General features: G+C 32.6%; 2 protein-coding genes across 2 annotated transcripts; one reads left to right on the top strand and one right to left on the bottom strand.

The window, feature by feature from the left end:
* Positions 1 to 390: 390 nt before the first annotated feature.
* On the bottom strand, positions 391 to 6,323 carry LOC117691918 (stabilizer of axonemal microtubules 3). The gene is made up of 6 exons (XM_034478844.2): positions 6,047 to 6,323; positions 5,145 to 5,333; positions 3,814 to 3,990; positions 3,313 to 3,533; positions 1,909 to 2,126; positions 391 to 1,042 (listed from the first exon to the last, which is right to left on the bottom strand). The coding sequence occupies exons 1-6, from the start codon at positions 6,155 to 6,157 to the stop codon at positions 954 to 956; spliced, it is 1,005 nt and encodes a 334-aa protein (XP_034334735.1). The 5' UTR covers positions 6,158 to 6,323; the 3' UTR covers positions 391 to 953.
* Positions 6,324 to 6,369: 46 nt separating this feature from the next.
* On the top strand, positions 6,370 to 22,621 carry LOC105325364 (FGGY carbohydrate kinase domain-containing protein). The gene is made up of 15 exons (XM_034478828.2): positions 6,370 to 6,762; positions 9,158 to 9,272; positions 9,882 to 10,039; positions 12,919 to 13,004; positions 13,135 to 13,262; positions 13,932 to 14,060; positions 14,212 to 14,321; positions 14,479 to 14,586; positions 15,856 to 15,929; positions 16,339 to 16,501; positions 17,271 to 17,345; positions 20,985 to 21,105; positions 21,535 to 21,629; positions 21,884 to 21,945; positions 22,378 to 22,621. The coding sequence occupies exons 1-15, from the start codon at positions 6,583 to 6,585 to the stop codon at positions 22,454 to 22,456; spliced, it is 1,683 nt and encodes a 560-aa protein (XP_034334719.2). The 5' UTR covers positions 6,370 to 6,582; the 3' UTR covers positions 22,457 to 22,621.
* Positions 22,622 to 24,178: the final 1,557 nt, after the last annotated feature.

Genomic DNA, 24,178 nt, shown 5'->3' with positions numbered 1-24,178 from the left:
GTTTTAATACCAAGAATTTAAGCCCTGGTACACCCTATTAAACAATGCTATTGTTATGAAGCATCATTGATAAAATTTAAATCCTGAATTTCATGAACCTGAAGGCACCTTTCGTTTAATAGACCTTACTTGACCTTAATTATTTAGATGAACCCTTATTGAAGAGTTTTATATGACCGTACTTTAGGTGTATTTTAACAGAACGAAAAGCCCCTATTGACCAAGCCATCGATCAACCCCTTAAACAGCGCACCCATTACACTTTAAAAAACAATGCTAAGTGCCTACGGTTGGCTTATAACTATGGCGAAAAAATTAAAGTTATATGGAAATAAAGGCTTTATTGATTTTTTTGTGACTGCGCCTTATTAAAACGTATAAAAACGAACATTAAAATTATAGAACATATCCATTTATTTTTGGACACATTATATCACAATTTCTTCTAATATTCCATCAAGAACAAAGTGCAATATTTATCATTTATAAAAATTCATATATTTATTTGGGTTGTCAGCATATAAACTGCATGAATATACACAATTTATAAAGCATAGTGAAAATCTTAATTATTCTTAAATAAAATATCACAGTTGTTATAATCAACATAAAGAACATCAAAAGGAAAAATTCCTTAAAGACAGTAACATGCATTATAAAACAATAATAAAATTTGAGATGAAGATAAACAAAAGTATATCTAACAAAATAAACTCCGTCCATATCCATATTCTTCTTTACAATTTATAACCTAGTCAAGAGGTAAGAAACATGGTTTCTTTCATAAATATACTGTATGTTTTGTACAATTCAGAATTTAAAAAAAACTTTGTGAAAGTTGGTATTCCAATGAATGAGATAAATTGAGATGTAAAATCAGTTTATGTAGCAAACGTTGGTAAGCAGAAACATATTTTTTTTATTTAACTGTTTGTTGTTTTAATGGTCTCTCTTCAAACCATGACTGGCTTATTGCTTCCAACATGCTGATATTCAGTGTTGTACATCTTTGGGGCTGTCATCACAGACTTGGATCCAGGTTCTATAGCAGAAAAGAAAAGTTTCTTAGCTCATTAAAGGCCCAGTGATGAAGACACCATATGTATGGCATGCCAAAATCACAAAAATGAGCTAAACATAGTTTCACATTTGATAAATTAGGTTTATTGGCTGGGAACAATAGTTTACGAACCACAAACTATAGTCAACGATTTGTTACTATAGTTTTCATCTGTGTAAAAATTAGTGCCAATTGCTACTGATTAACAATTCAGTTTCATCATAAAGACTTATTTATATGTAATTAAGTCTGAACATTTTTTAACATGGAGATTTGAGCATGTATAAACCTTAATTTAAAGGGACTTGGACACGATTTGACCTCAAATTTTCAAATTTTATTTTTCCATTTTCAATGTTTATACTGAAAAATATAGAACTTTATAATGCCATGTCAAAATTTGAAACTCAAATATCAATTTATAAGCAAGATACAGAGTTTATAATTCTTTGTTTGTAAACACAGCTCGAATATTGTAATTTTTTACATATTCGTTGTATTGGTGTAAATTTTCCATTAAATGTAACTTTCTTTTGTTGAAAATATTATTTAAGAAGATATTGAATTAGTTTAAATTGTTTTTTACATGCCATTTTGTCTAAGAAATGGTAATTCTCTACATTATATTTTTTGTAAACAACTATAAGACTCGAGCATTGTTTACATAACAATCAATTCTTACTTCTGTATCTCGCTTGTAACTTGACTTTAACATTTAATATTTTGGTCAATCATTTAAAATGCACCAATAAACCATTTTATATATAAAAAATAAAAATAAAATTTTTGATCTCAAATCGTGTGCAAGTCCCTTTAATGTTTGAGGATTCACATAAAAGAAAACTTACCAGGAAGGACAAAAGGTGTATCCACAGCGCAGTAATAATTCTCCTTGGCCTTGACATCTGTGGGTTGCTGAAATGATTCAGCGTACAGGGACTTGAGGCCCCCATGGGGAACTGGCAGCAGGGCTTTGGGCTGCCTCGGTATGGTGGTGCGGGTTTTGAACCATGTGGGGTCCACCATAGGTAGTTTTTCTCGTGGTACATTGTCTTTTGGAACAGGACTTTAATTGAAAAATGAAAAACATTAAGAGATATTATTAAAATGCAGAGAACCACAGACAAACTGTATTAATCCTTTTAATTGTCTTTTCCTCCTCCATTTCTGTATCATAAACATGAATTATTAATATCAGATAACCTGATATAGAGTTCTCCTCATCGTTACTGTAGGGTTTGTGATAATGAGTTAACTTTGATGAGTTTTAAATTTTAAAATCTAAATACATTAAAAAAAAAACCAAAACAATGGTTAATTAACAAATACATGTATAAACATAGGTAATCATAGATTACAAAGCTCACTGAGACAGGCTTTATTATATTATAAAAATCATAGTCTATGGTCTTAAAATATTGGATACTGAAGTGTGGTCTGACACAATATCATATAAAATCATAATTTACAAAATTGTATAATAATCTTATTATATGTAAATTTCATAGTGCATTGCATGATACAATATTTACCAATATACTTCTATACAATGCAATACTGTGGAATCATTTAAATTCGTGGGAGCCAATTTGTGGGTTTTTGGCTTATTTGTGGGGATGTAATTTCGTGGATGCACCGGTTTTCAGTTTCAGTTTCAAAGATAACTCTTTCTAAATTTGTTTTTGTTGAGGATGTAAAATATTGAGCCACCACAAATTCTAATGATTCCACAGTATTGTATCCTGTGATACTATAATGTGTCTATTTATATATTATATGGTACAATATACATGTAGTACTGTATAACATAATGATACAATATGATATTGTATCATGTTGTGACATTGTATCATGAATGATGATATGACATTGTATCATGATATGACATTGTATCATATTATACAATATTGTATCATATACAATATTGTATCATTTCACATGAAATGTAATAAATGGAAAAATTTCGCAAAATTGTATGTCAATAAAAAAAACAGGGGCAAAATATGATTGAAAAATATACTTTCATTTTAATATTTTTTTACCAAAAAAACACACTATTGTATGATTTATAATTTACAATTTTTATAATTTATTTTTTAGGGTGCTTTACATGTATATATTAGAAACTATTTCATGAAAGCCACATCACATTTTTTAATCATTTGAAGATTTATTTGGCTTAATTGAGATAAAATGCATCTGTTGGGTAAATTTATATTGTTGACCAAAAGTAAAATGAGCCTGATGCTTACTTGTGTTTGAGCCCATGGCCCCATGCTTTGGGGTACTCCTCACATTCCCAGTATGTGGCCACATCCTTTTTGGGGTATTTTTTAAGTTCATTGGGTTTAAAGGACCTGTGGTCTTTATGAGTTGTGGACAAGTAAGGGTCTAGTAAGTTTAATACTCCTTTGTCTCTAACATAGAAGGGTTGACCTTGAAGTTTTGGATTCTGAGTTGTTCCTTGTCCATACTAAAAAGAAAAAAATGCAAACAGTTTGAAATGTATGAGATAATATATTACCATATATCCACTTTTTTCCTGATTTAATTTTCTCCATTTTCAAAATCAGATTTATATTGCCAAAAATAAAATACCTGGTACACAGATAATTAAATTATATTCCACTTTGTCATTGGGTAAATTTTTTGAATTGCAAAAACTGATCGACTGGCTCAACAAAAAGGTTAAATACTTTCATAAGTATGTTTCAGTAATTTATATAATTATATCCACAGAATGTGGTGCTTACTTTAGATGGGCCCTCCTTGTGATGATCATTCAGATTGTATGGTTGAGGTAAATTTAGACCAGCGGTGTCCTGAAAGTGATACCTCTGTCTCACACCTGCCTTGTTGGAGAACTCCTCTTTGGTCTCTGTTAACTGGTTTCCCATTGTGAGGGGTTTTCTCCATCCTCCCTTATCAAGCTTAATAATAAGGTGGGAAAAAGTTTCATATGAGAATGGTGTATTAAGTATAAAAACTGTTGCACAAGTGATATACCGAAACTTAAATCTAACAAAAAAATCCCTCTAAATGCCTATAACATTGTATATATTAAAATCTCATACTATATCTATCATGAACTTGATATATGATACATGTACTTAGAACAATTTTGGGAAACACAAAGTTGGAGACATATAAATCATAAAAGTTAACAATTGTACAATTGGTTGAGAAATCCAACTCATTTGACAAATCCATTGTACATGAGATAGATAAGTTTGAGACAAAAAGTTAAAAAGGCATGCATGGTCACAATTTAGGTCAAAATTTTATTTTTCTATTTTCATTGTTACAATGCTTTAGTAAAGCATATCTTCATTGTAATGATCAACCAAAATTGAGTGTTATAGTTGTAGAGTTATATATATATAAGCAAGACACAGAGCTCAATTACAATTCTTTGTTATTTTAACAAGGCTGATGTGCCTTGTTTTTGTTTATAATTGGTTCAATATACTAGTAAAAATTCTTTTTTCAGCTAATTTTTTTTAACTATCTTCTGATTCGTTTTGAACATAAACAGTTCTTAGCATTTGTCACATTCATTTTAGGTTTAAAAATTGAATTTTATTTTTAACATTCAAAATGTAAAACAAATTAAATAATATTTAAAGGTAGCTGAGCTTTGTTTACATAACAAAATTTTTATTTGCAAATATGTTTCCTATATTAACCTATAGAATAGTGAAAATGTTCAGTTCTGTGTGAACTTTTTCTTGACGTCCCAATGGTTACTGCACACGCTTTAACGAAATTAGCAGCATGTTAAAAGTTCACTAAGATATCAACTTGGTTGGTCACGTGATTAAATCCTGTGAAGCCCAAAGGGCTTCTCAGAAGATTTGATCATGTGTCCAACCAAGTTCATATCCTGGTGAACTTTTAACATGCTGCTAATTTCGTCGAAGAATTGTGAGCTCTGTATCTTGCTTAAAACTTTACGACTCAAATTCTGGATAACTATATAATATATTAGAAATGCTTTAATCACTCTCAAAGCATTGTAAACCTTAAAAACTGAAAAATAAATTTGTACTAAAATCGTGACGATGTTCCTTTAAAGTGTTCCTACTTTTTCTGCAAGATCCTTGACATAGTTCACTTTCCAGTGTCCAGGTGCCTTCTGGTGGATTGGATTTCCATAGACACCTTTACCATATTTGGTGTCGTGGAAATCACCGTATGTTGTTTTGAAGTGCTGATCTCTCGTGATTTCATCCTGCCTAGCCAATGGTGGAGGGACAGGATCATAGATCAATGCCTAAGAAATACACATGGTGTATACATGTACATAAGCAAGAATTATGGCACACCAAATTCACAAAAATGTGCTAAACAAGATTTATTGGCTGTTAACTATGGTTTACAAACTGTAAACTATAGTTTATGATTCTTTACTTTATTGTTTTCATCTGTAAAACCATATTTAATGGTTGTAAACTATGTATAGTTTTAAAACACTAATTTAAGTTTATCTGTCTACTACTGGCATCCATGCTGAATCTTGTAAAAACTTTATGTTTGGGGATATATATTGTTTGTGATGTAAAATGAGTGATAACAATTAACACACTCCAAATGAAATAAACTTATTTAAAAGAATAATGAAATATGTTATTCTTCTGAAACTGGTTTATTTACATGTACCTACTTAATTTCAATAAACAATATGTTCGGATCTTTGATGGAAATTGTCAAATGAAATGATGTCTGCTTCTACCAATTATATGATGTCATGTAGACTGCATGAGCGCACAACATTTAGCATTATTAATACAACTGTGCACGTTTCCGAATAATCTCTATTGCAAATTAATAGTGAAAATGCAATTGTGTTTATTGGCTTAATTCAAAATGGTCACACCGTAAAACATAGTAACTATATCTTCTTTCAATCATCCGCATTCCACCATCTGCTGTATTGTTGCGATTGACAATAATGCCAAATAACATTATATTTGATGGTGTAAATACCTTAAAATCAGAATTCGGGAAATAATATCCTGGTCTGTGATGGTGACCAACTCCTGTTGATGTTTGCTGCCAATCCTGCCTTGGCTCATTTTTGGTCTCTTGGAAACTCATTTTTTCAAAATATAGGTGTCGTATTTGGCAATAAAGTAGAAAAAATATATATTCTACCGAGGAGATGTGTAAAACATAACCTACATTGCCAAAACAAAAGGTATCCTTTCCCTCGTTTTTACCTTGCCGTTTTGTGTCACTGTAACCAAGCAAGCACGAGGAATTATGGGTAAAAAATTGTCACATATACTTTACGACTCAATCTATGATTGAGTTCCGGAAAATGATGTATTTTTGTTGTCATTAACCAATTCGTTTTCAAAAGTTTTATAAATTTAAACAGTAAAATGTAAACATTACGACTTTCATTCACAAATGACGTTAACTTGTTAAATTTACAATGAATTCACAACTATAATTCAAAGTGAAAGTAGAGGACTGACCGAGGTATTCCGAATAACTGCTAGATCATCGCGGGAAAAACGATGACAGCTTGTTATATTGGCGTTGATGTTGGAACTAAAAGTGTTAGAGCTGCAGTCGTTAATCGGAATGGAAGGGTTGTTGCTAAGGCAACCAAAGATATTCGTATTTGGAACCCCGATGAAGATTTTTATGTCCAGTCATCAGAGAACATATGGGAAGCAGTGATTCATGCTGTTAAGGTAGTGTACTTTCATTTGTGTTTGAAATAAAACTGTGAGAGTGTGTTTGGTTTCAACATTGATTCTAAAAAGAATCGAAACATAAATAAATGATTATCTTGTCATGCGTCAAATACAGTCGTGTGCTGTAATCAGGGACGCATATACTCAAATTCTGTGTATATAGGTAAAACGAAATGCTATATTTAAACAATAAAATGCTCTCTTTGGTGATTCATGAGGAATATGAAGGTGGCGACATTGCAGAAAAAATACTTAACCCGCTAATGCCATTCTAGCTCTCACCAGAGGGCGTGCTACACAAGTTTCGCTTACACGCTTGTAAGCGAAACTTGTGTAAGCGAAACTTGTGTAGCATGACCTCTGGTGAGAGAATGCCGTTAATGCTGGTTATGTAAATTTTATCTGCACTGATTGCTGCCTTCATAACAGGTATGATCGAATCATCAAAGAAAGCATTTTAATGTTTATATTTACATCTTTCTTTGAACAAACTAATAAATTGAATGTAAAAAGTAAGTTAAATTAACAAAATTACTGTTAATGTTCATCAGTACCTTAGCTAAAAGAAACAGCAAAATTGTTTCATATGGGAACCTGAGTCTGACATTATCATATATGTAATTTTTTTATGCAGTCCGTGATTTTTTTTAATTCACTGTAGGTTTCTAGTAGTTTGTAGAATTCAGTCCTTTCAGTTTCAGTCGCTGTAGGTTTCGACCAGTCAATAAGTGGGGCATGTAGAGCTACGAATTAACTATAAGTTTCCGTATGAAATAGAGGGAATCATACTCAGTAGATATAAATATATAACTTAAAAGTACCTTTCACATAAGGTTGGGTTCCTATCTATGGCACGCCAAATTCACAAAAATGAGCTAAACATAGTTTCACAGTCGATAAACTAGGTTTATCGACTGTTACGGATCGTAAACTATAGTTACCGACGTTAATCTATATTTCACATCTGTAAACTATAGTTAACGCGATAATCTATGTTTCACATCTGTAAATTATAGTTAAGACTGAAAACAATCATTTGCGATTGTTAAAAATAGTTTATCTGATAAATATAGTTTCACCATTGCGTTAACTATAGTTTACAGACGTGAAATATAGATTAACGTCGTTAACTATAGTTTTCGATCCGTAAACTATAGTTAACAGTTGATAAACCTAGTTTATCGACTGTGAAACTATGTTTAGCTCATTTTTGTGAATTTGTCTGATAAATATAGTTTCACGATTTGTGAAACTATAATTAACAATTTTAAACTTTAGTTTACGATTGTAAATTATAATTAAAAAATGTAAATTTATATTTATCAGCAAAATCTATTGTTATCGTTTTTTACAGATAGATAAACTATGATTATCATTCGTAAACTATAGTTAACAGCTGATAAATCTAGTTTATTGACTGTGAAACTATGTTTAGCTCATTTTTGTAAATTTGGCATGCCATACCTATCACATTATGGTAATTTAAATAACTGGGCTCCCAGGTGTTCATACACTGTATGTCATGTCATGCCATGAGTTGTCATTTCACATTCATGGCATGCACAATGGGCTGACTGCAAGCACAATCAATTCTTTTTCGTGGCCAATGATCTTATCAGTACAAAATGTTAGTAGAAATTACACTTCAATGAACATTTATAAAATTATTTTTGTCGATCAATTTAACTACAAAATCCACGAAAATTAGTATTTGACGAATATTGTTGAAACCAGAGTATGTCGCTTGAGTGTACCAGCAGTGGAATTGTTAGAGATCATCCTTCTTGGTACATTCTGATTATGTCAGCTCCACCTCTCATGCATATTAATGTCAATCTTTATTCTTATGTTCGATCAAGGGCAGGTAAGCAAAAATTATTCTTTTTCGAAAGTTGCAAGGAGAAAAACATAGAATGATCTTATTGTATCACAGTCTAAATTCTTAATTCATATTCAAAATTGACTAGACTCTTTAAAAAAATAAACAAAAGTGATATATTAGGTTAAGAAATAAACGCAACAGAAGCAACTGAAAAAGACCCAAAACCTGGCACTAAGTGCAGTCATCCTTTGTCAAAAAATGATGGAAACGGCAACCTGGGACAGACTAAAGGAGACTTAAAGATTCTTGGATAAGATCTTTGCTTTCAAAGAACAATAAGGAGGTAGGGTGAGGGTGATGGTCAGATCTGTTCTATTGTCAGCTCTAGGTAGCTTAGTTAGTAGATCACCTGACTCAAGATTCAGGGGGCCCTGGTCAGAATCCCAGTCAGGTCCATCATGTTTATTCTCATGCTGTTACAGTGAAAATTAGTTCTTGGGTTCCAGGATACAAAGTGACTTATTGATTAGTAAGTGTTAATGACTTTATATCTATATTTTTTATGAATAGGCAGTGATAGAAAAGTCAGGTGTAGAAAAGGACTTTATCCATGGAATTGGCTTTGATGCAACATGCTCCTTAGTTGTTCTTGATGCTGATGGAAAGCCAGTATCAATTTCTCATGGTGAGTATTCTCTCAAACACAATTTTGATACTGTAAATTCCTTATATTACGCGAGTACTTAATTCCGCTATCCCACTGGTTTGTATCAAATAGCGAAAATATAAAATTGCAAACTTTGAAATTTTCTCCTTATTTTTTATAGTTTTCAACTCTCAGAAAATAATGGCGAGATTTTAAAATTCGTGAAACATGCTTCTTGCGATTTTACGTGGATATTAATTCCTCGTGTTTAATTAGGAATTTACAGTTGTTATGTCTCTAATTTATAAGAAGTACATGTACATATCAATACTAATCTCTTAGTTTGTTAATTACCAGTAATACAGACCTGTATTCAAATTTCTGTACTAAAAATACAGTCAAAACTCATCATATGTGTTATGTAAAGATTCTGCACACACAAAAATAAAACTATTCATGCAGATTTCTTTATCCTTCATTTTGCTGTTATACTCAACAAAATTGAAAGCAATGATATAATACATGTATGACATAATTACCCGGTAGGTAAAATAGAATTATGTTCATACTTCTATTTATAACTTTACATGTGTAATTTAGATTCAGTTACAAATGATATGTACAGGGATTTATTTGAATTAATTTAAGGTTATTCTCATGAGGAACGTAACATTGTAATGTGGATGGACCACAGAGCGTCAGAGGAAGCCATATTTATAAACTCGACCAACCATGAAGCCCTGAAATGCATGGGGGGTCAAATGTCGCTGGAGATGCAGCCTCCAAAACTTTTGTGGTTGAAGAAGGTACTGTTAACTTTGAAATGACTGTAGTTAATGAAAATGAAGAAAAGCTGGATATACAGTACCCTCAACATTAGGATCAGATTTAACGCATGATAGAACAGTATACAAGCATGATACGATAGATGTTATTCATGATAAATATATAATCACATTAAATGATCTTCATGATTAACCTGGTAATGGAAGAATTTGATAAGAACAGCTGAACACGCACAAATCAAGATATATGCAGAAGTTCTTTTTATTTACAAATGCCGAGTCGTTAATCCTAGCTGCTTCATTGATAGAATATACAATCAAAGTACTGAGAGTACTGAAAGACGGGGTCTTGAAAGTGTCCTGGATTTCCTCGAAATATGCTTCCAAAATTTACGAGTTTGATTTAGTTGTTACAATTTATGTTAATTCGGTTTTTTTGCAATTGTCTGATACCTTGTCTAAATTTTACTCAATCCCGGCCTTCATAATTGTAGAAAATTGACACAACGGTATATTATGTAAAATAAGACCCTAAGGAAAAATTTTAAAAATTACTACTAACCGGGAAAATCAAACAACTATATCAATTGAAAGTAGATAATTTTAATCATTAAGTTTATTCAATTTTGTGATCCAAGGGAAAATCCACAAGTCGGACAGTATCCGTAATAAAAGTTTTATGAAAACCCCGAAAACTCTAAAACTGCTGAATTAACAAACAAAGTGAACATTTGTATACCGATAACAAACACAGGCACCTGACGTTAGAAATATTTTTATTACAATAAGATTCCAAGAACTTTGACAATAAAAAGATTTGTCACGGTCGCCATTTTGATTTTTAAGACCGACTTATCTGACACGATTTTCTTCATTTGCGTTTCATGCAAAATTAATAGGTAAAAGTGAATCCGTTCGCCACTTCCTACTTTTTTGTGTAAACTCGTGCATCACCTACACAAATTACGATACAACCGTTCCTTTCATTAAAAATCAATAACAGAGATTGTCAACTCCGCCATTAGCGTGTAAATGTTACGGGACCAACCTTACTTTGAGAACTACAAGTGCAACAGCAATCTTGTATAAGTCATTAAATTTGAACCTGATGGTGAACATGAACATGAACCTGTAAATATTTTAAGCATGTTTTATTTATGAAATATTTACAAAAACTATTTATTTAGTTTTTAAATTACTTTTTTAAAATTTATTGACTTTTCACAAAGCAATGGTAATGCATTACTTTACTCATGTAATGGTAATGTAATGCATTACTTCAAGAAAATTAAGTAATGGTAATGGTAATTTAATGCCCTAGTTCATGAAGTAATGGTAATGTAATGCATTATTTTACAATGTAATTCACCGTAAGCCTGATTCCAACTAAGCCGGAAAACATGAACATATACATTTAACTTGGTTCTTCAATCGATAAGATTGTATATATTATATGATGTATAAGTCTTCCAAAATGTATATTCTATTATAGATTTTGCTTACAATGCATTGTTTAAAATTTAAATTCAGTTTATTCAACTAAAGAGCCAATGAACGAGAAGGCAAATTCAGACTTGTTTTTATTTTCTTTGTACTACAAAATTCCTTTAGAGACGAACAGCAGTCATACCGCAAGTAGACTGGAAGCCAATGAAACACCTATTTAATTTGTAAAACATCTGTGTATAACCCGTCCCGATTTTAACTTCGGCTTGGGCATGAAGTTTGGTAGTATTAAGGTGAAAGGTTGTCAAAATAAAATTCACAACTTTTCAAAAATGGCACATTGCGTTTGGGAACTTTAATTTCGATTCCACCATCAACCTCTTCTATTGATTAATGAGCTCGTACACAACTGAATCATCAACAGCGCTGTGCATTCAGTTACGTAACTCATTCCACATCTGAACCCGAGCAAGAATATTTTGATTAATAAAACTATTTGTTTATTTTCTAAATAGAATTTTGTTGATACCCAGAGGACTTAAAAAGATTAAATGCGTGTTTTTATAATACATATATACTGAAACGCATGAAAACTTTCTGCACTATTTTCTTACGCGTAGACTCAATTCATGTGTTCTATGCGTGCCTTCCGGTTTGAGACTTCGGCTGACAGTAAACCAATAGACGGGGTCACGTGACCCCATCTAAAAATGACAAGTTAAAATTTATTAACTAAAAATATGAGCTTAAATGATTAATTATTTTTCTGTATTGTTAACAATGTTTTCATTACCGAACACCCAAGCCGATCACAAAATATCAAAATAATCTATCATAAAAGATTTAGTTTCAGTAAAAAAAATGCATAAAATAATGAATTATATTATTTACATACAAATTAATGTTTATGCTGTTATACACTCCCATAGGTTTAATATATTCGACATACAGGTAAACATATTGTTACCTTGTTCCTAAGAAATTTGATTGTTTACACTAATCTTTCATTTCCATTGCCTAAAAATATGATTTACATGTAATATCTTATTTAATTTTGGTCTAAAGAATTTGGAAATTAGTATGACAGAATGCTGAATAGAATTGTATATTACTTGTTTGATAAATTTTTGAATAAGACATACTGAAGGTAACTTCAAAATAAAATCACTTGCCTATACAAAGGCACCAAATGATCAGCATGATAGGATAAATGGAAAAACTGTTATAGTTGAGAGGATTAATGCACGATAGGATAGGATTAATGCACGATAGAACAGTATACACACACGATATGACAGGATTGATAAACGATTATATTGGATAGAGTTTTAAAAAAATGTTGCAGGTACTATATTATACTAAATTATATAAAAATTTTAAATTAAGCATTTTAGTGAGAACTCTAAGACATGAAATGGAAATTCATGTAGGTTAACCTGGTAAATTCTTTCTAGAATTTGCCTGACACCTGGAATAAGGCCGGTTATTTCTTTGATTTGCCGGACTTTCTCACTTGGAAAGCAACAGGAGACACATCAAGGTACGTTTGAAAAAAATATTTTCAAAAATTTATACATTTAAACTGGTCTTGTAAAGAATAGAGATCAAAACAAAAAATTAACTTTGATATATCAGTAATCTTAATGCAACATTTGATATATGTGCTACAGATCCTTGTGTTCTTTGGTTTGTAAGTGGTCTTATCAAGCAGACAGTTTGGGAACTAGAGAGTGGAACCACGATTTCTACAAGACCATTGGACTTGAGGATTTGCTGAGTAACAGTGCTACAAAAATTGGTGCGTTTTCAAAAAGTAGAATGAAGCATTTTTGATTCGATAAGATGCTCTGTAAACTTACAATTTGCATTACACACAATATTAACTGTCTTACCAGCTTACTCCTGCAGCAATGTATGATCTAGAAACAAGTCCTGAATAAAAATGGGGTTAAATTTTGTTCCTATGTATAATTTGCAATCCTAACTTTATATCTAATTTTTAAAAAAGACCCTAATTTACACAAGACTTTACCGTAATAAACATCTATTTATATATATATAACTTTAGATTTGTACTTTGTTCAGTATTGAATGTGAACAAACATTTTCCCTGCACGATTGAGTTGTCAACTAGAGATCTGATTGGTCGGTGCTCTGATTGGTTAGTGGTTGTTTTTTTTCTTAATTATCATGATTAGACTAGACCCCGTGTTTGCTTTTAGGGTCTGCTTTCTGTGTCTGCTCTGGGGTTTGCTCTGGGTCAGCTTTGGGTTGGCCTGGGGGTCTGCTCAGGGTCAGCTTTCGGTCCGTCTTAGCTGACCCAAATCAGACCCTGAGCAGACACAGATCCCAGACTTGAGGTTTGGTTGGAGTCAACTAACTCTAAGGTTGTGAAAATTGTATTCTCTCAAAGCTTAATCCAACTGTTACATTGATATCTTTTAAACCTTCACATTCATATTCTCAGGAAAGAACATCCAGTCTCCAGGGGCCCCTTGTGGGAGCGGCCTGTGTGACTCTGTAGCCATGGCAATGGGGCTTAATGCAGGGACTCCAGTGGGAACATCCATTGTTGATGCACATGCTGGTGTTATAGGTTAGTGAATCTACCATCATCTTCTACCGAAAACTGATACTCCTATGTACCCGGTAATTCCTTTTCTCATACTGAGGCATCAATGGCTGATTTAAAGTTGTCTGGTATCTAGGCGGACTGATTTAAATTACCACTATTTTGTGTTTGATAGGGTCTGTAGGTTGTGTTCCAAAGGCCACCACAGAGGAAAAACCATTTCCTTTACCAGATCTAACATCCAGATTGGTTCTTATCTGTGGAACATCTAATTGTCACATGATCGTAAGTCAAGAAAGTATCACTTTATTCATGATGTGAAATATACAAGATAGTACTTGTTATTTCAGGAATAAAACAGCTTTTTAAAAAAAATACCACATGTTTACTTTGCAGATGTGAATATAGTGTTGGTGAAATTAAGTCATTCCTATTTCTACAGATAAGCAGGAATCCCCATTTTGTGCCTGGTGTTTGGGGTCCATACTATTCTGCCATTCTTCCAGGTCTCTACAATGCAGAGGGAGGGCAGAGTGCTGGGGGTAAACTGGTCAGTTATAATTACTTGTTGTATAGATAGTAATTGTTACCCTTTATATTATATAATATGTACATGCAGGAATCAGTGAAATGTCAGTTAGTCAGTAGAATACACGTCTGAATATTTTTATTTATTGCTGAAAAATTGAAAAATAATAATTCAAAAAATAGCCCCAAAGAGCAATATGTATCTAAGTAAGGGGAGGTAACCTATACTAAGGTTGTGTATTTAGAACAATAGCACGCTTTGTTTAATATCAATTAACATTTAAATTATGGAGGATATAGAGAAGGATGGAACAAGACCAAATCGTATAAAACCAGAGTTTAGATTGTAAAAAATTAAGTGGTTTAAGTAGTAGTAGTAGTAGTTTATTGGTGTATACATTACATACATTGCCATAGCATACAATTTAACAGTACTGTAAAAGTAATGGACGCGCTTATGAACGTTGGCAAACAACTTGCTTTAACGTTATGGATTTTTATTAATGGAATCTGACGGAAAATTATGAAATCCCAGTGAAAAAATTTGACTCATTACGAAGTTGCGTAGGATTGAAGTTTCTCTCTCAATAATTTTGAAATCTAGAAGATACTAGTGCTTCATCTCAGACGACAGACCCCCTTCTGCTGTATATTTCAAATGATGGTGGTTTGTCAACAAAGTCTGACAACTCTTATAGTTCTTAACACATATTAAAAGGAATAAAAACGAATGAGTTTTGTGAATCTGGAAAAATATATGATGTAGCTTCTTCATGATAAATTATATTCCTTATTTAGACTTTGATTTTAATAAAAGTCTTTGATTTAAGATATATGATATAAACAAAATCACACTGTTGTTTTGATCTCGTCCCTGGTATCAGCCCTTTAATGGTATCGGCTCAAGCCCGAAGGGCACAGGCCGAAACCAACCGCTTAGGCTGATACGAGGGCTGATACTGGAATTAAATTTTAGAATAACCATTGATCTTAAAAAGAACAAATTTTATTTAACCTTTTTTAAAATAAAAGGTGCGTTCGCTAAAATTTAATTGTATCAATATCTTGGCACTTGCATTTGCACTAAAATAGGTATGTGCCAAATTTTCTCGTTTTTCAGTGTAGAACTATAAAAGGTCCTTATTTTCAGGGATAAGGCCATATATAAGCAAATAAAAACTTTTTAAAAAAGTCTTATTGTGTCATCAAGGGCCATACTACATGTATAAAGAATGATTTTTGCAAGGGGCATACTGCATATCTATAAGCTGATTTTTTGTGCTGATTTCAGATAGATGAAATAATTGAGTCTCACCCAGCTTACATCGAGGCTATGAAAGATGCTGAGGCACTCAGTAAACAAAGGTAAAAGAATTTTGGAAAATCAAGTCTCAGGATGGACTTGATCCCTCTATAAACATCATACATATAATAGCTAAAAAAATATCGCACCTAAGGCGTGTTTAGCACATAAGTGCTTGCCAAAATATGTGTTGCTGGTAATGGGAATTTTGGCGAGTGCTTGCAAGCACAGGCTTTGTTGAACACGCTTCAGGTGACACCTAATTTTATGCATGAAAAGAATTCAATGAAATTTAACTTTTATGCATTCAAATTGAAAATTTATTTTGGGCATAATATCTTAAATCTGCAACCAAATTTTACATGTATATGTTTCATATTAAATTAACAAGTTAAAATTTAGTATCAGTATAGCTTATTAGCCATAACAAGTTTAAGTAATGAATTGATATTATCTAATATTTTCATTTAGAGGCAAACCAGTTCATATCCATGATTATTTGAATGATTGGCTGAACACCTACAAAACGAGAGACAACTTGCGATTTGTTAGTTACTTGACCAAAGATTTCCATCTGTATCCAGATTTCTATGGAAATAGGTCACCATTAGCTGACCCTACTCTTAAAGGAATGGTGAATATCATAACAGTAAATTTATTCAAGAGATGATTTGGCCAAGTTAGCAAAAACTACATGTAATTAGCCATGGGTGTTTTGGTGTTTGTGGATGCATACTCCCTCACATTGTTGGGTCACCTGAGTCACTCAGGTGACCTTTTGCAATTGGTCTTCTTTTGTTGTCGTGTGTCTTGCGAGCTGAAAGCTCAAGTGAGCTATTCTGAACACATTTTGTCTGTCGTCCGACTGTCTGTAAACTGTTCACATTTTCAACATCTTCTCCAGAACCACTGGGCCAATTTCAACCAAACTTGGCACAAAGTATCCTTAGGCAAAGGGGATTACATATACACATAAACCTATTTTGAAAGTTAACAAATGTTGGAAAATTATTTTCGACTATTTTCTTGTACCTTTTCAATATCAGGTTGTGCACTCTATTATGAAATTTATAAGCTTTTCGCTAAAATTATAGGTTTCATAGTCCTTTTTGAAAGATTTTAGGCAGGAAGGTGGTCGTCATTACAATATTATAATTTTCTACTCCAGAATGAAACTTAATTAAATGCATATATGAGGCTCCTCGACAAGTTTGTGCATGGGCTATAATACTCAGGTGACCGCTAAGGCCTATTGGCCTCTTGCATTTAAAACAATTTGTTTTGAAAAATACGATTTGTAGAAAATTGTAATCAATTATTGATTTTTATAAAGGTGAAATTATGAGGAAAATTATTCAAGGTGCACAAAATGATGTTTGAATAAATTTTTGATTTGATTGCAGAAATGTGGATTGACCTTCTCGATAAACTTAAAGGATCTTGCCACACAATACTTGGCTTCCATACAGGCACTAGCAGTAAGTGAACCAATATTTAGATTTTTACATTCCAGTACTTCATTTTTTTGTGCTTTTGTTAGCGTCCCGCTCTGTGAGTGACTTATAGTGATCAGTCTTGTTCAGATTAAACTCCAAAACCCCTGTTGGTAAGGGGAAATGAGTTTGAATTAAAAACCTATGCTAACTGGAAAATTTCGTACTCATAGGTCAAGAGAGTACCGGTAAAATCCTCTGAAATGCTTTTATCCTGTTTTCTGGAAATTCATGAGATTTCTCTACATTAGACTGAGGTTCAAAAATGGGTTCAATGGTGTAACATACATAGAAAGCCCATTTTCTTTCCTTTGGTTCAAATGTGACCTGTCAACCTCCTCTAAAGGTATATATGCTGTTTGAAATGAAAATTTTAAAGGCCGGTTCTGGGGTATAAATAGCAGCCAATCGGGGAAATGGAGGAAATTTCAATTTTCTTGCCACTCTTCACTTCAGGGGATATTTTTTCAAATTTATACAAATATCACCAATTACCACTTTAAGATAGTTGTTGTGTATATAAAGTTATGTGTTCTGCATTTCAAAATACATATAATTTACTTCAAATGTATGTAATAAGGGAGAATTAATCAATTAAAATTCTGAAGTGACACTGATTTTCAAATTTGCCCATTTTGATTGACAGCAGACGTTTTGTTTACATTACACCGGAAGCTCTTATCTCCACAGACGCATTCAAAATGGTTGCTAATAAGATTATGTCTTAATCATCCTACCTCAGCAAAGAGAGAAAGAGTTAAGTCCAATAAATCCATTTATTTGATAAATAAAGAACACATACACTGCATGTAAGCGTGAATGTGCATCCTGCCGAGTCCGGCTGTTATCTCCTGACCACTGCTCTTAGCACAATTTACACGAACCTTTCAGTGACCAGATAAGAGTCCAGTGCAGATGTAATTTTCACAAAAACAAATTCCAATAAAAAGAAATTTTGAACAAAATTTTCTGATTTAAATAAAAATAATGTGTATAATTATATTGTTTTTAATTAATAAAAAATAACAGTCACTGCGAACAGTGTCCCATGTATGGGATATTTTTGGGGTTGGGAATCCAAACTCGCACCAAGTTGACAACACATTCTGGTAGAATGTCCCTACGATGGCTTGCAACATTGGTAAACCGAGGGTCTAACTGAAGAACATTTAGTTTTTTCTCTCTCTATATCTTTCATCAAGAAAAACTCCTCTATGAAAAAGCATTGTCCAAAAAACTTATACTTTTCCTTTCGGAACGGGGTATTTCTTCTGTCAGGTAATGCTGGTTCAGAAGGCCACCACATTTGTCTGTTTCTCCCGTCTGTTATGCTGGGTTTGCAAAAACAATGTTCACATTCATCACAGTTTTGACTTTGCGGGATACAGAATGTCCTCTCAAAATCGTCAGCACTGATGTCCTCATTCCCAGTTGTATTTTCTTCACATATCATTTCTTCTAACTCCCATTCATTAAAATTGATGAATTGAATTATTGATTCCCTTTGATCAGAGTTCACCCTCAAAGTAATTATACTTGTGTCCTCGTTTTCCTCCAGTTTGTTACAAGAATGATGGCCAGAATTGGAGGGAAAGTTTTAGGGCATGGGGTACCAAAGGAGATTTCTCTACCATGGCATCATGTATGTGGCCATTTTTATAAGCATTAAATTCTTATTTTCTGTCCATCAAAGTTGTTATTAAATATTTACATGGAAATCTATTACAACATAATAACTATCACCATATTTTTTCCCCGCATCCACAAATATTTTGATCCCCACTGAGGGCCCATCCCAGGAGATAGGCTGATTAATAGATTTATTGACATTTGGCGGGATGCAGGGAGTGCCTCCCCACTGTAAAAAATATTTCAACTTCACATGATTCATTGTAACTGGTCCATTCCATTTTATTTCTACAAAAGGGAAAATTGAGATTTTTGATGATTGTTTTATTCAAAATATATATATAAACCCTATATTAAACAAGTATACTCAAAGCGGGGGAAAATAAATAGTGAAACCATGTGCTGCTGTCTTTTATTTCAACACGTGTTTGTGCTATGCAGGTATCTATTTATAGCTTCACTCTGTAGTCTTATCAGTTGGGGGTGTGGCCTTCTCCCTAATATGCTTAATTGCCGTCCGTGTGGATATTCAACTAGGTCAGATCCGGCCTTTAAAAGAAAGAAATTTTGCGTTTTTCCAGTAAGCTACAAATTTAAAGTTAATATACACTTTCTGCAAATTATACAGATTAAATCAAACGCGTTTGAAAATATTAGATATAAATTCTAATTAATTTATTTACTAACCGGGTCGGTCAGTGAACGCCCAACTTTAAAATATTCCAAAGCATGTGATGTGACAAGCTAATTTTAGAACGTACACAACATTTTGACGTGAAAACGTGGTCAGTCATTTACAATATTACTAGAGTTTAACAGGTTTGTGGTGTTTTCGCTAGTGCAAGGCTCAACATTAATGCTTGTCCGGTACTAGTTAAAAATAAATAGGGACAAGTGAATATTGCTGGCCTCTTGTCGGACAGGACAAGTGCAGTTTTATATATAAAAGTCTCCAAAATTAAAAAAAAAGAAAAGAAAGTTCGGTGTTAAGTTTGTCTGTAGTCTTGTTATAAGTTTATCAGTTTTTTGAATTTCGATCCTGACATCAAATTGAAATGCAATTGAGTTACCCTTGATTGGGATTGAAGTTCACTAATTTCAAACAACTTTTAATATAGAACTGTAAAGGTGTGGATCTAAGTTCTTACAAAGTTTTGGTTCACCAGACAAAACACACATGTTAAGAAAGACAAAGGAACAAAATGATGAAAGATTATATGGAAAGAAATGTAATTTTTTTCAGGAATCATTGATACACTATGACGACTTTACATGTATATTTTAAAAAACAGCTGAGAATGTAATATTGGATGACAAACAGTTAAACCTGATGCTAAAATATCCTGTAAAATTTGCCATGACAAAGCTAAAGCTGGCAAATTATGTTTAATGTTACATTGGAACAAATACATTTAGGGAAAACACTTTAAGTTTCCATTTGAAAAGTTGGGTTATTGATTAAAGCAAGAACTATTAATAATAAAGGACTTTATTTTAGCAATACAAAACTGTAGTTTTCAAGCTGTCAATATTTAATCTTAAATGTTAGAATATTTACAGACAAGTGAAGTTGAACTTTGGACTATAGTAAATGTTTTGGTCACTCGTCCGAATGGACAAGTAGGAAAAAAAGTTATTGTAGAGCCCTGTAGTGTTAATGAAAGGATTTTGTACAACCATGTAAATGCACCTTAGAGCGTGCATGGGGTTAGGAATAAATGAAATATTTTAATTCAAAGTGGTATTTTACAAGTTAAGTATTGGTCTCTTCAGCTGCATGTTTATTCCTTAATAATGCATTTCCCCTCACATTTTTATTACGCAAGGGGATGCTCTGCTTTGCGGTGTCCTGGAAATTTCCTTCACAGTTAACATTTGCATATTTTTTTTTACTACATAAAAATCAATTTCTTACAGATTGATACATGTGTATAAGAACAGAATACCTTTCTGTTGCCATAGCAACAAAAGTCTAGTTTGATTTTATATTTTTAGTATGGGACTAGGCACATCATTGATGAAATGAAAAAGGCCGGACATTCAGTAGAAATTATCTACATTTGTGGAGGTCTTAGCAAAAATTCCCTGTATGTGGAAACCCATGCCAATGTTTTAGGTAACAGTTGTTAAGCATTATCTTTATATTGATGTCAAGCAAATCTTTAATGAAAGAATTGCTACAGCTATTTTCTTCTGATAACACCACTTGAGTAATATTTATTATATCTAGTATTTTTTTTAAAAATCCAATATGATGTGAGAAAAAATTGAAACAGTTTGTCCCTAGAACTTTTGCATACTGTTTATCGCAAATTTAACATGAAAGTACACGGTACGGTTGAGTGTTTAGTTTTATAAACTGCAACTCATGATCCCAATAGTGTCGTCACTCAATGCATCCTCCATCGCTCGCAGCGTGTACACCAATGTTAGATTTGCGATTAGTGTCTTGATAACTGTATGGTAGGAATTATCACGTCCATTATTCCTTCTTGTACAGCCCTGGTATTTTCATAGAGTGACGCTTTGTACTTCTTCCTTGAAGGTTTACCTATGGTTCTGCCACTAGAAGAGGAGTCGGTGCTTGTAGGGTCAGCGGTACTGGGAGCCAGTGCGTCCAAGGACTTCAGTACCATACAGGTACTGAAAATACCAACAGTTTTGTAATGAATAGCATTAACTACTAATAATAGTACTAAGGGATAGAATTTTATTTCATGAAACAATTCTTTGAATACCTAGTTACAGTGCCCAACCCCAAACAGTGATATCTATACAGGAAATCACATGTGTTAATTTAGGTCAATCATAACAAATCAATCAATATCATCTGATGCTTTACACTGATTGGCATCTATATACTTTTATTTTTTTTTTCTTACAATTTTTAATAGGATGCCATGCTGAGTATGTGTGGAGAAGGAACAGTTACAGAGCCATCCAAGTCAGAGACTGAGTATGAGAAATATAAACTTTGTTCATAGCTAATAACATATTTCAAGTGTGTCTTCTTTGCATCAAGAACCCTTATAATGGTAAACATGAAATTATATAGACATTTTATATTATCTCCATATTGCAAAAAATTTCACCATGTGAAGAAGGAAAGGGTAGTTTAAAACATTATCATTTGTAAAAGTAAGCAAATATATTCAACTAATTGCTGATCTAGAAAATGCACTTATACCCTAAACATTCACTTTTATCTATAAGACTTAAAATGTACTCTGTAGTCAATAAACAAATAAATGTGAACCTTTTATTTGAAGAATAAGATACATGTAGGTAAGATACATGTAGGTGATATTAACTGGCTGAAAGAAAGTTAAAGTGCACTTAAAATCTTTTAGTGAATTGATTGACCATATACATTTTTGTGTAATTTCAGGTTCCATGATAAAAAGTATCAGGTGTTCAGAAAAATGGTGGAAGACCAGAAACAGTACAGAGCAATAATGAATGGTTGAAATTGGCATCAAAATGACGTTGTTTACTGATAGTACAGGGCATTTATTTCTTGTTTAATCACAACTCTAATGCATTTAACCACAGGAGGTGCAAATCAATTATTATGGGAAACTAGTTATTGTAGATTACATAAAAATTGGGCATAGACGTTGGAACCTGGGGGGGCTTAGCCACCCCCCCCCCCACCCCACCCACCCCCCCACTTTTTTTTGCAACATTAGACCTAACCATTAGGCACATAGCATCATAGAGGGTTCACCCCCCCCCCCCCCCCCCCCCCCACTTTTTATAATTGTTGTATCTTTTTTTTCTTTTTTTTTACGACAAAAAAGACACATACCGGTAAATTGGTAGCATTCTTTACTTTTATTGATTTTAAGCAAGCTTGTGACACTATTTGGAGAGGTGGTCTATTGTATAAAATGCTATTTATTGGAAGTGTTTTGTTTGCATTAAAAACATGTTAATTATGTTCTTATTCGTTTCATTCAAACGAACTTAAATAATTTATAAAATAAAACACAAACACATATGTTAGGATGTGAAGTGCTCTGAAGTGCAGTTTACTTATTTCAGTTTTATTACTTATATTTACATTTGCAAATATTTTTCCTGATACGAATCTTTAGAAAATCAAAAACATTTAATTCTGTGCAAATGTTTTTGTGCAGTCACAATGATCATAGCAAGTGCTTATCGCTTGTCGCTTTGATTATTGTAAACATAAAATCTCGGTTATTTTAACAGTTCTGAACGATTCGTCTTTTCCCAATGTAAATAAAAGTAATAAAGAGTAATGTAAAAAAGTTCAACGGGATATGAAGTTGATCGGGACGTGATCAAATCTACCAAGAAGCCCTTCGAGCTTCACAGGGTGTGCTGTATATTTCTGAAATACATTAAATTTTCTTCTTTTCATTTCTACAAAATAAAACAATACTTTTAACATAATTTTCCGATACATTTTGTATACATCTCAGAAGCAAGAGCTGGTAAGTAGGAATTAAGTTATCTGCACTGAAAAGAGCCTTCAAATGGCTATATAACTTTCTGAACTAACGTTGGTCAGTTAAAACCCGTGCAATGAATATTTAGATGTCACCTGACAAAGAGACCAACAACTAATCAGTAAATTACAGGTGTAAATAAACATGAACATATGTTATTGGAACCTTTAATAAATACATTAATACTAGTACCAAAGAATTTATCAGTATAAATGATATATTTTCATATTTTATAACCTGTTTATTAGGGTACAGCAAGGTGAAAACTTGTCTCCATTTCTGTCTTTAGCTCACCTGAGCTGAAAGCTCAAGTGAGCTTTTCTGATCACTTTTTGTCTGGCGTCCGTCTGTTTTTCTGTGTGTCTGTAAACTTTTTACATTTTCGACTACTTCTCCAGAACCACTTGGCCGATTTCAACCACACTTGGCACGAAGCATCTTAGGTAAAGCGGATACAAGTTTGTTAAGGTAGTCCATCCATAACTATCAAATTTCATATCCGATAGACTGCGAGTATGATTACTAAAATCTTAGAGTGATTTTCAGGGGTCCATCAAAAAATAAAGATTCATCTTTCAAACTTTTGAAAATTTGAATATTAGATTTATCACATCTTGAATTTAACATTGAAGTCTATGGAAAAAATGCATTAATTTTTAAAATATAGTACAAATAATTTTCTCACAAATTTCATAGTAAAAAGATGCAAAAGCT

Source organism: Magallana gigas, chromosome 5 (assembly GCF_963853765.1).
Source record: "Magallana gigas chromosome 5, xbMagGiga1.1, whole genome shotgun sequence".
In the NCBI taxonomy this organism is placed as follows: Eukaryota; Metazoa; Mollusca; class Bivalvia; order Ostreida; family Ostreidae; genus Magallana; species Magallana gigas.
The sequence above is the reverse complement of the archived record's forward strand: the minus strand, read 5'-3'. Positions and strand labels throughout refer to the sequence as shown.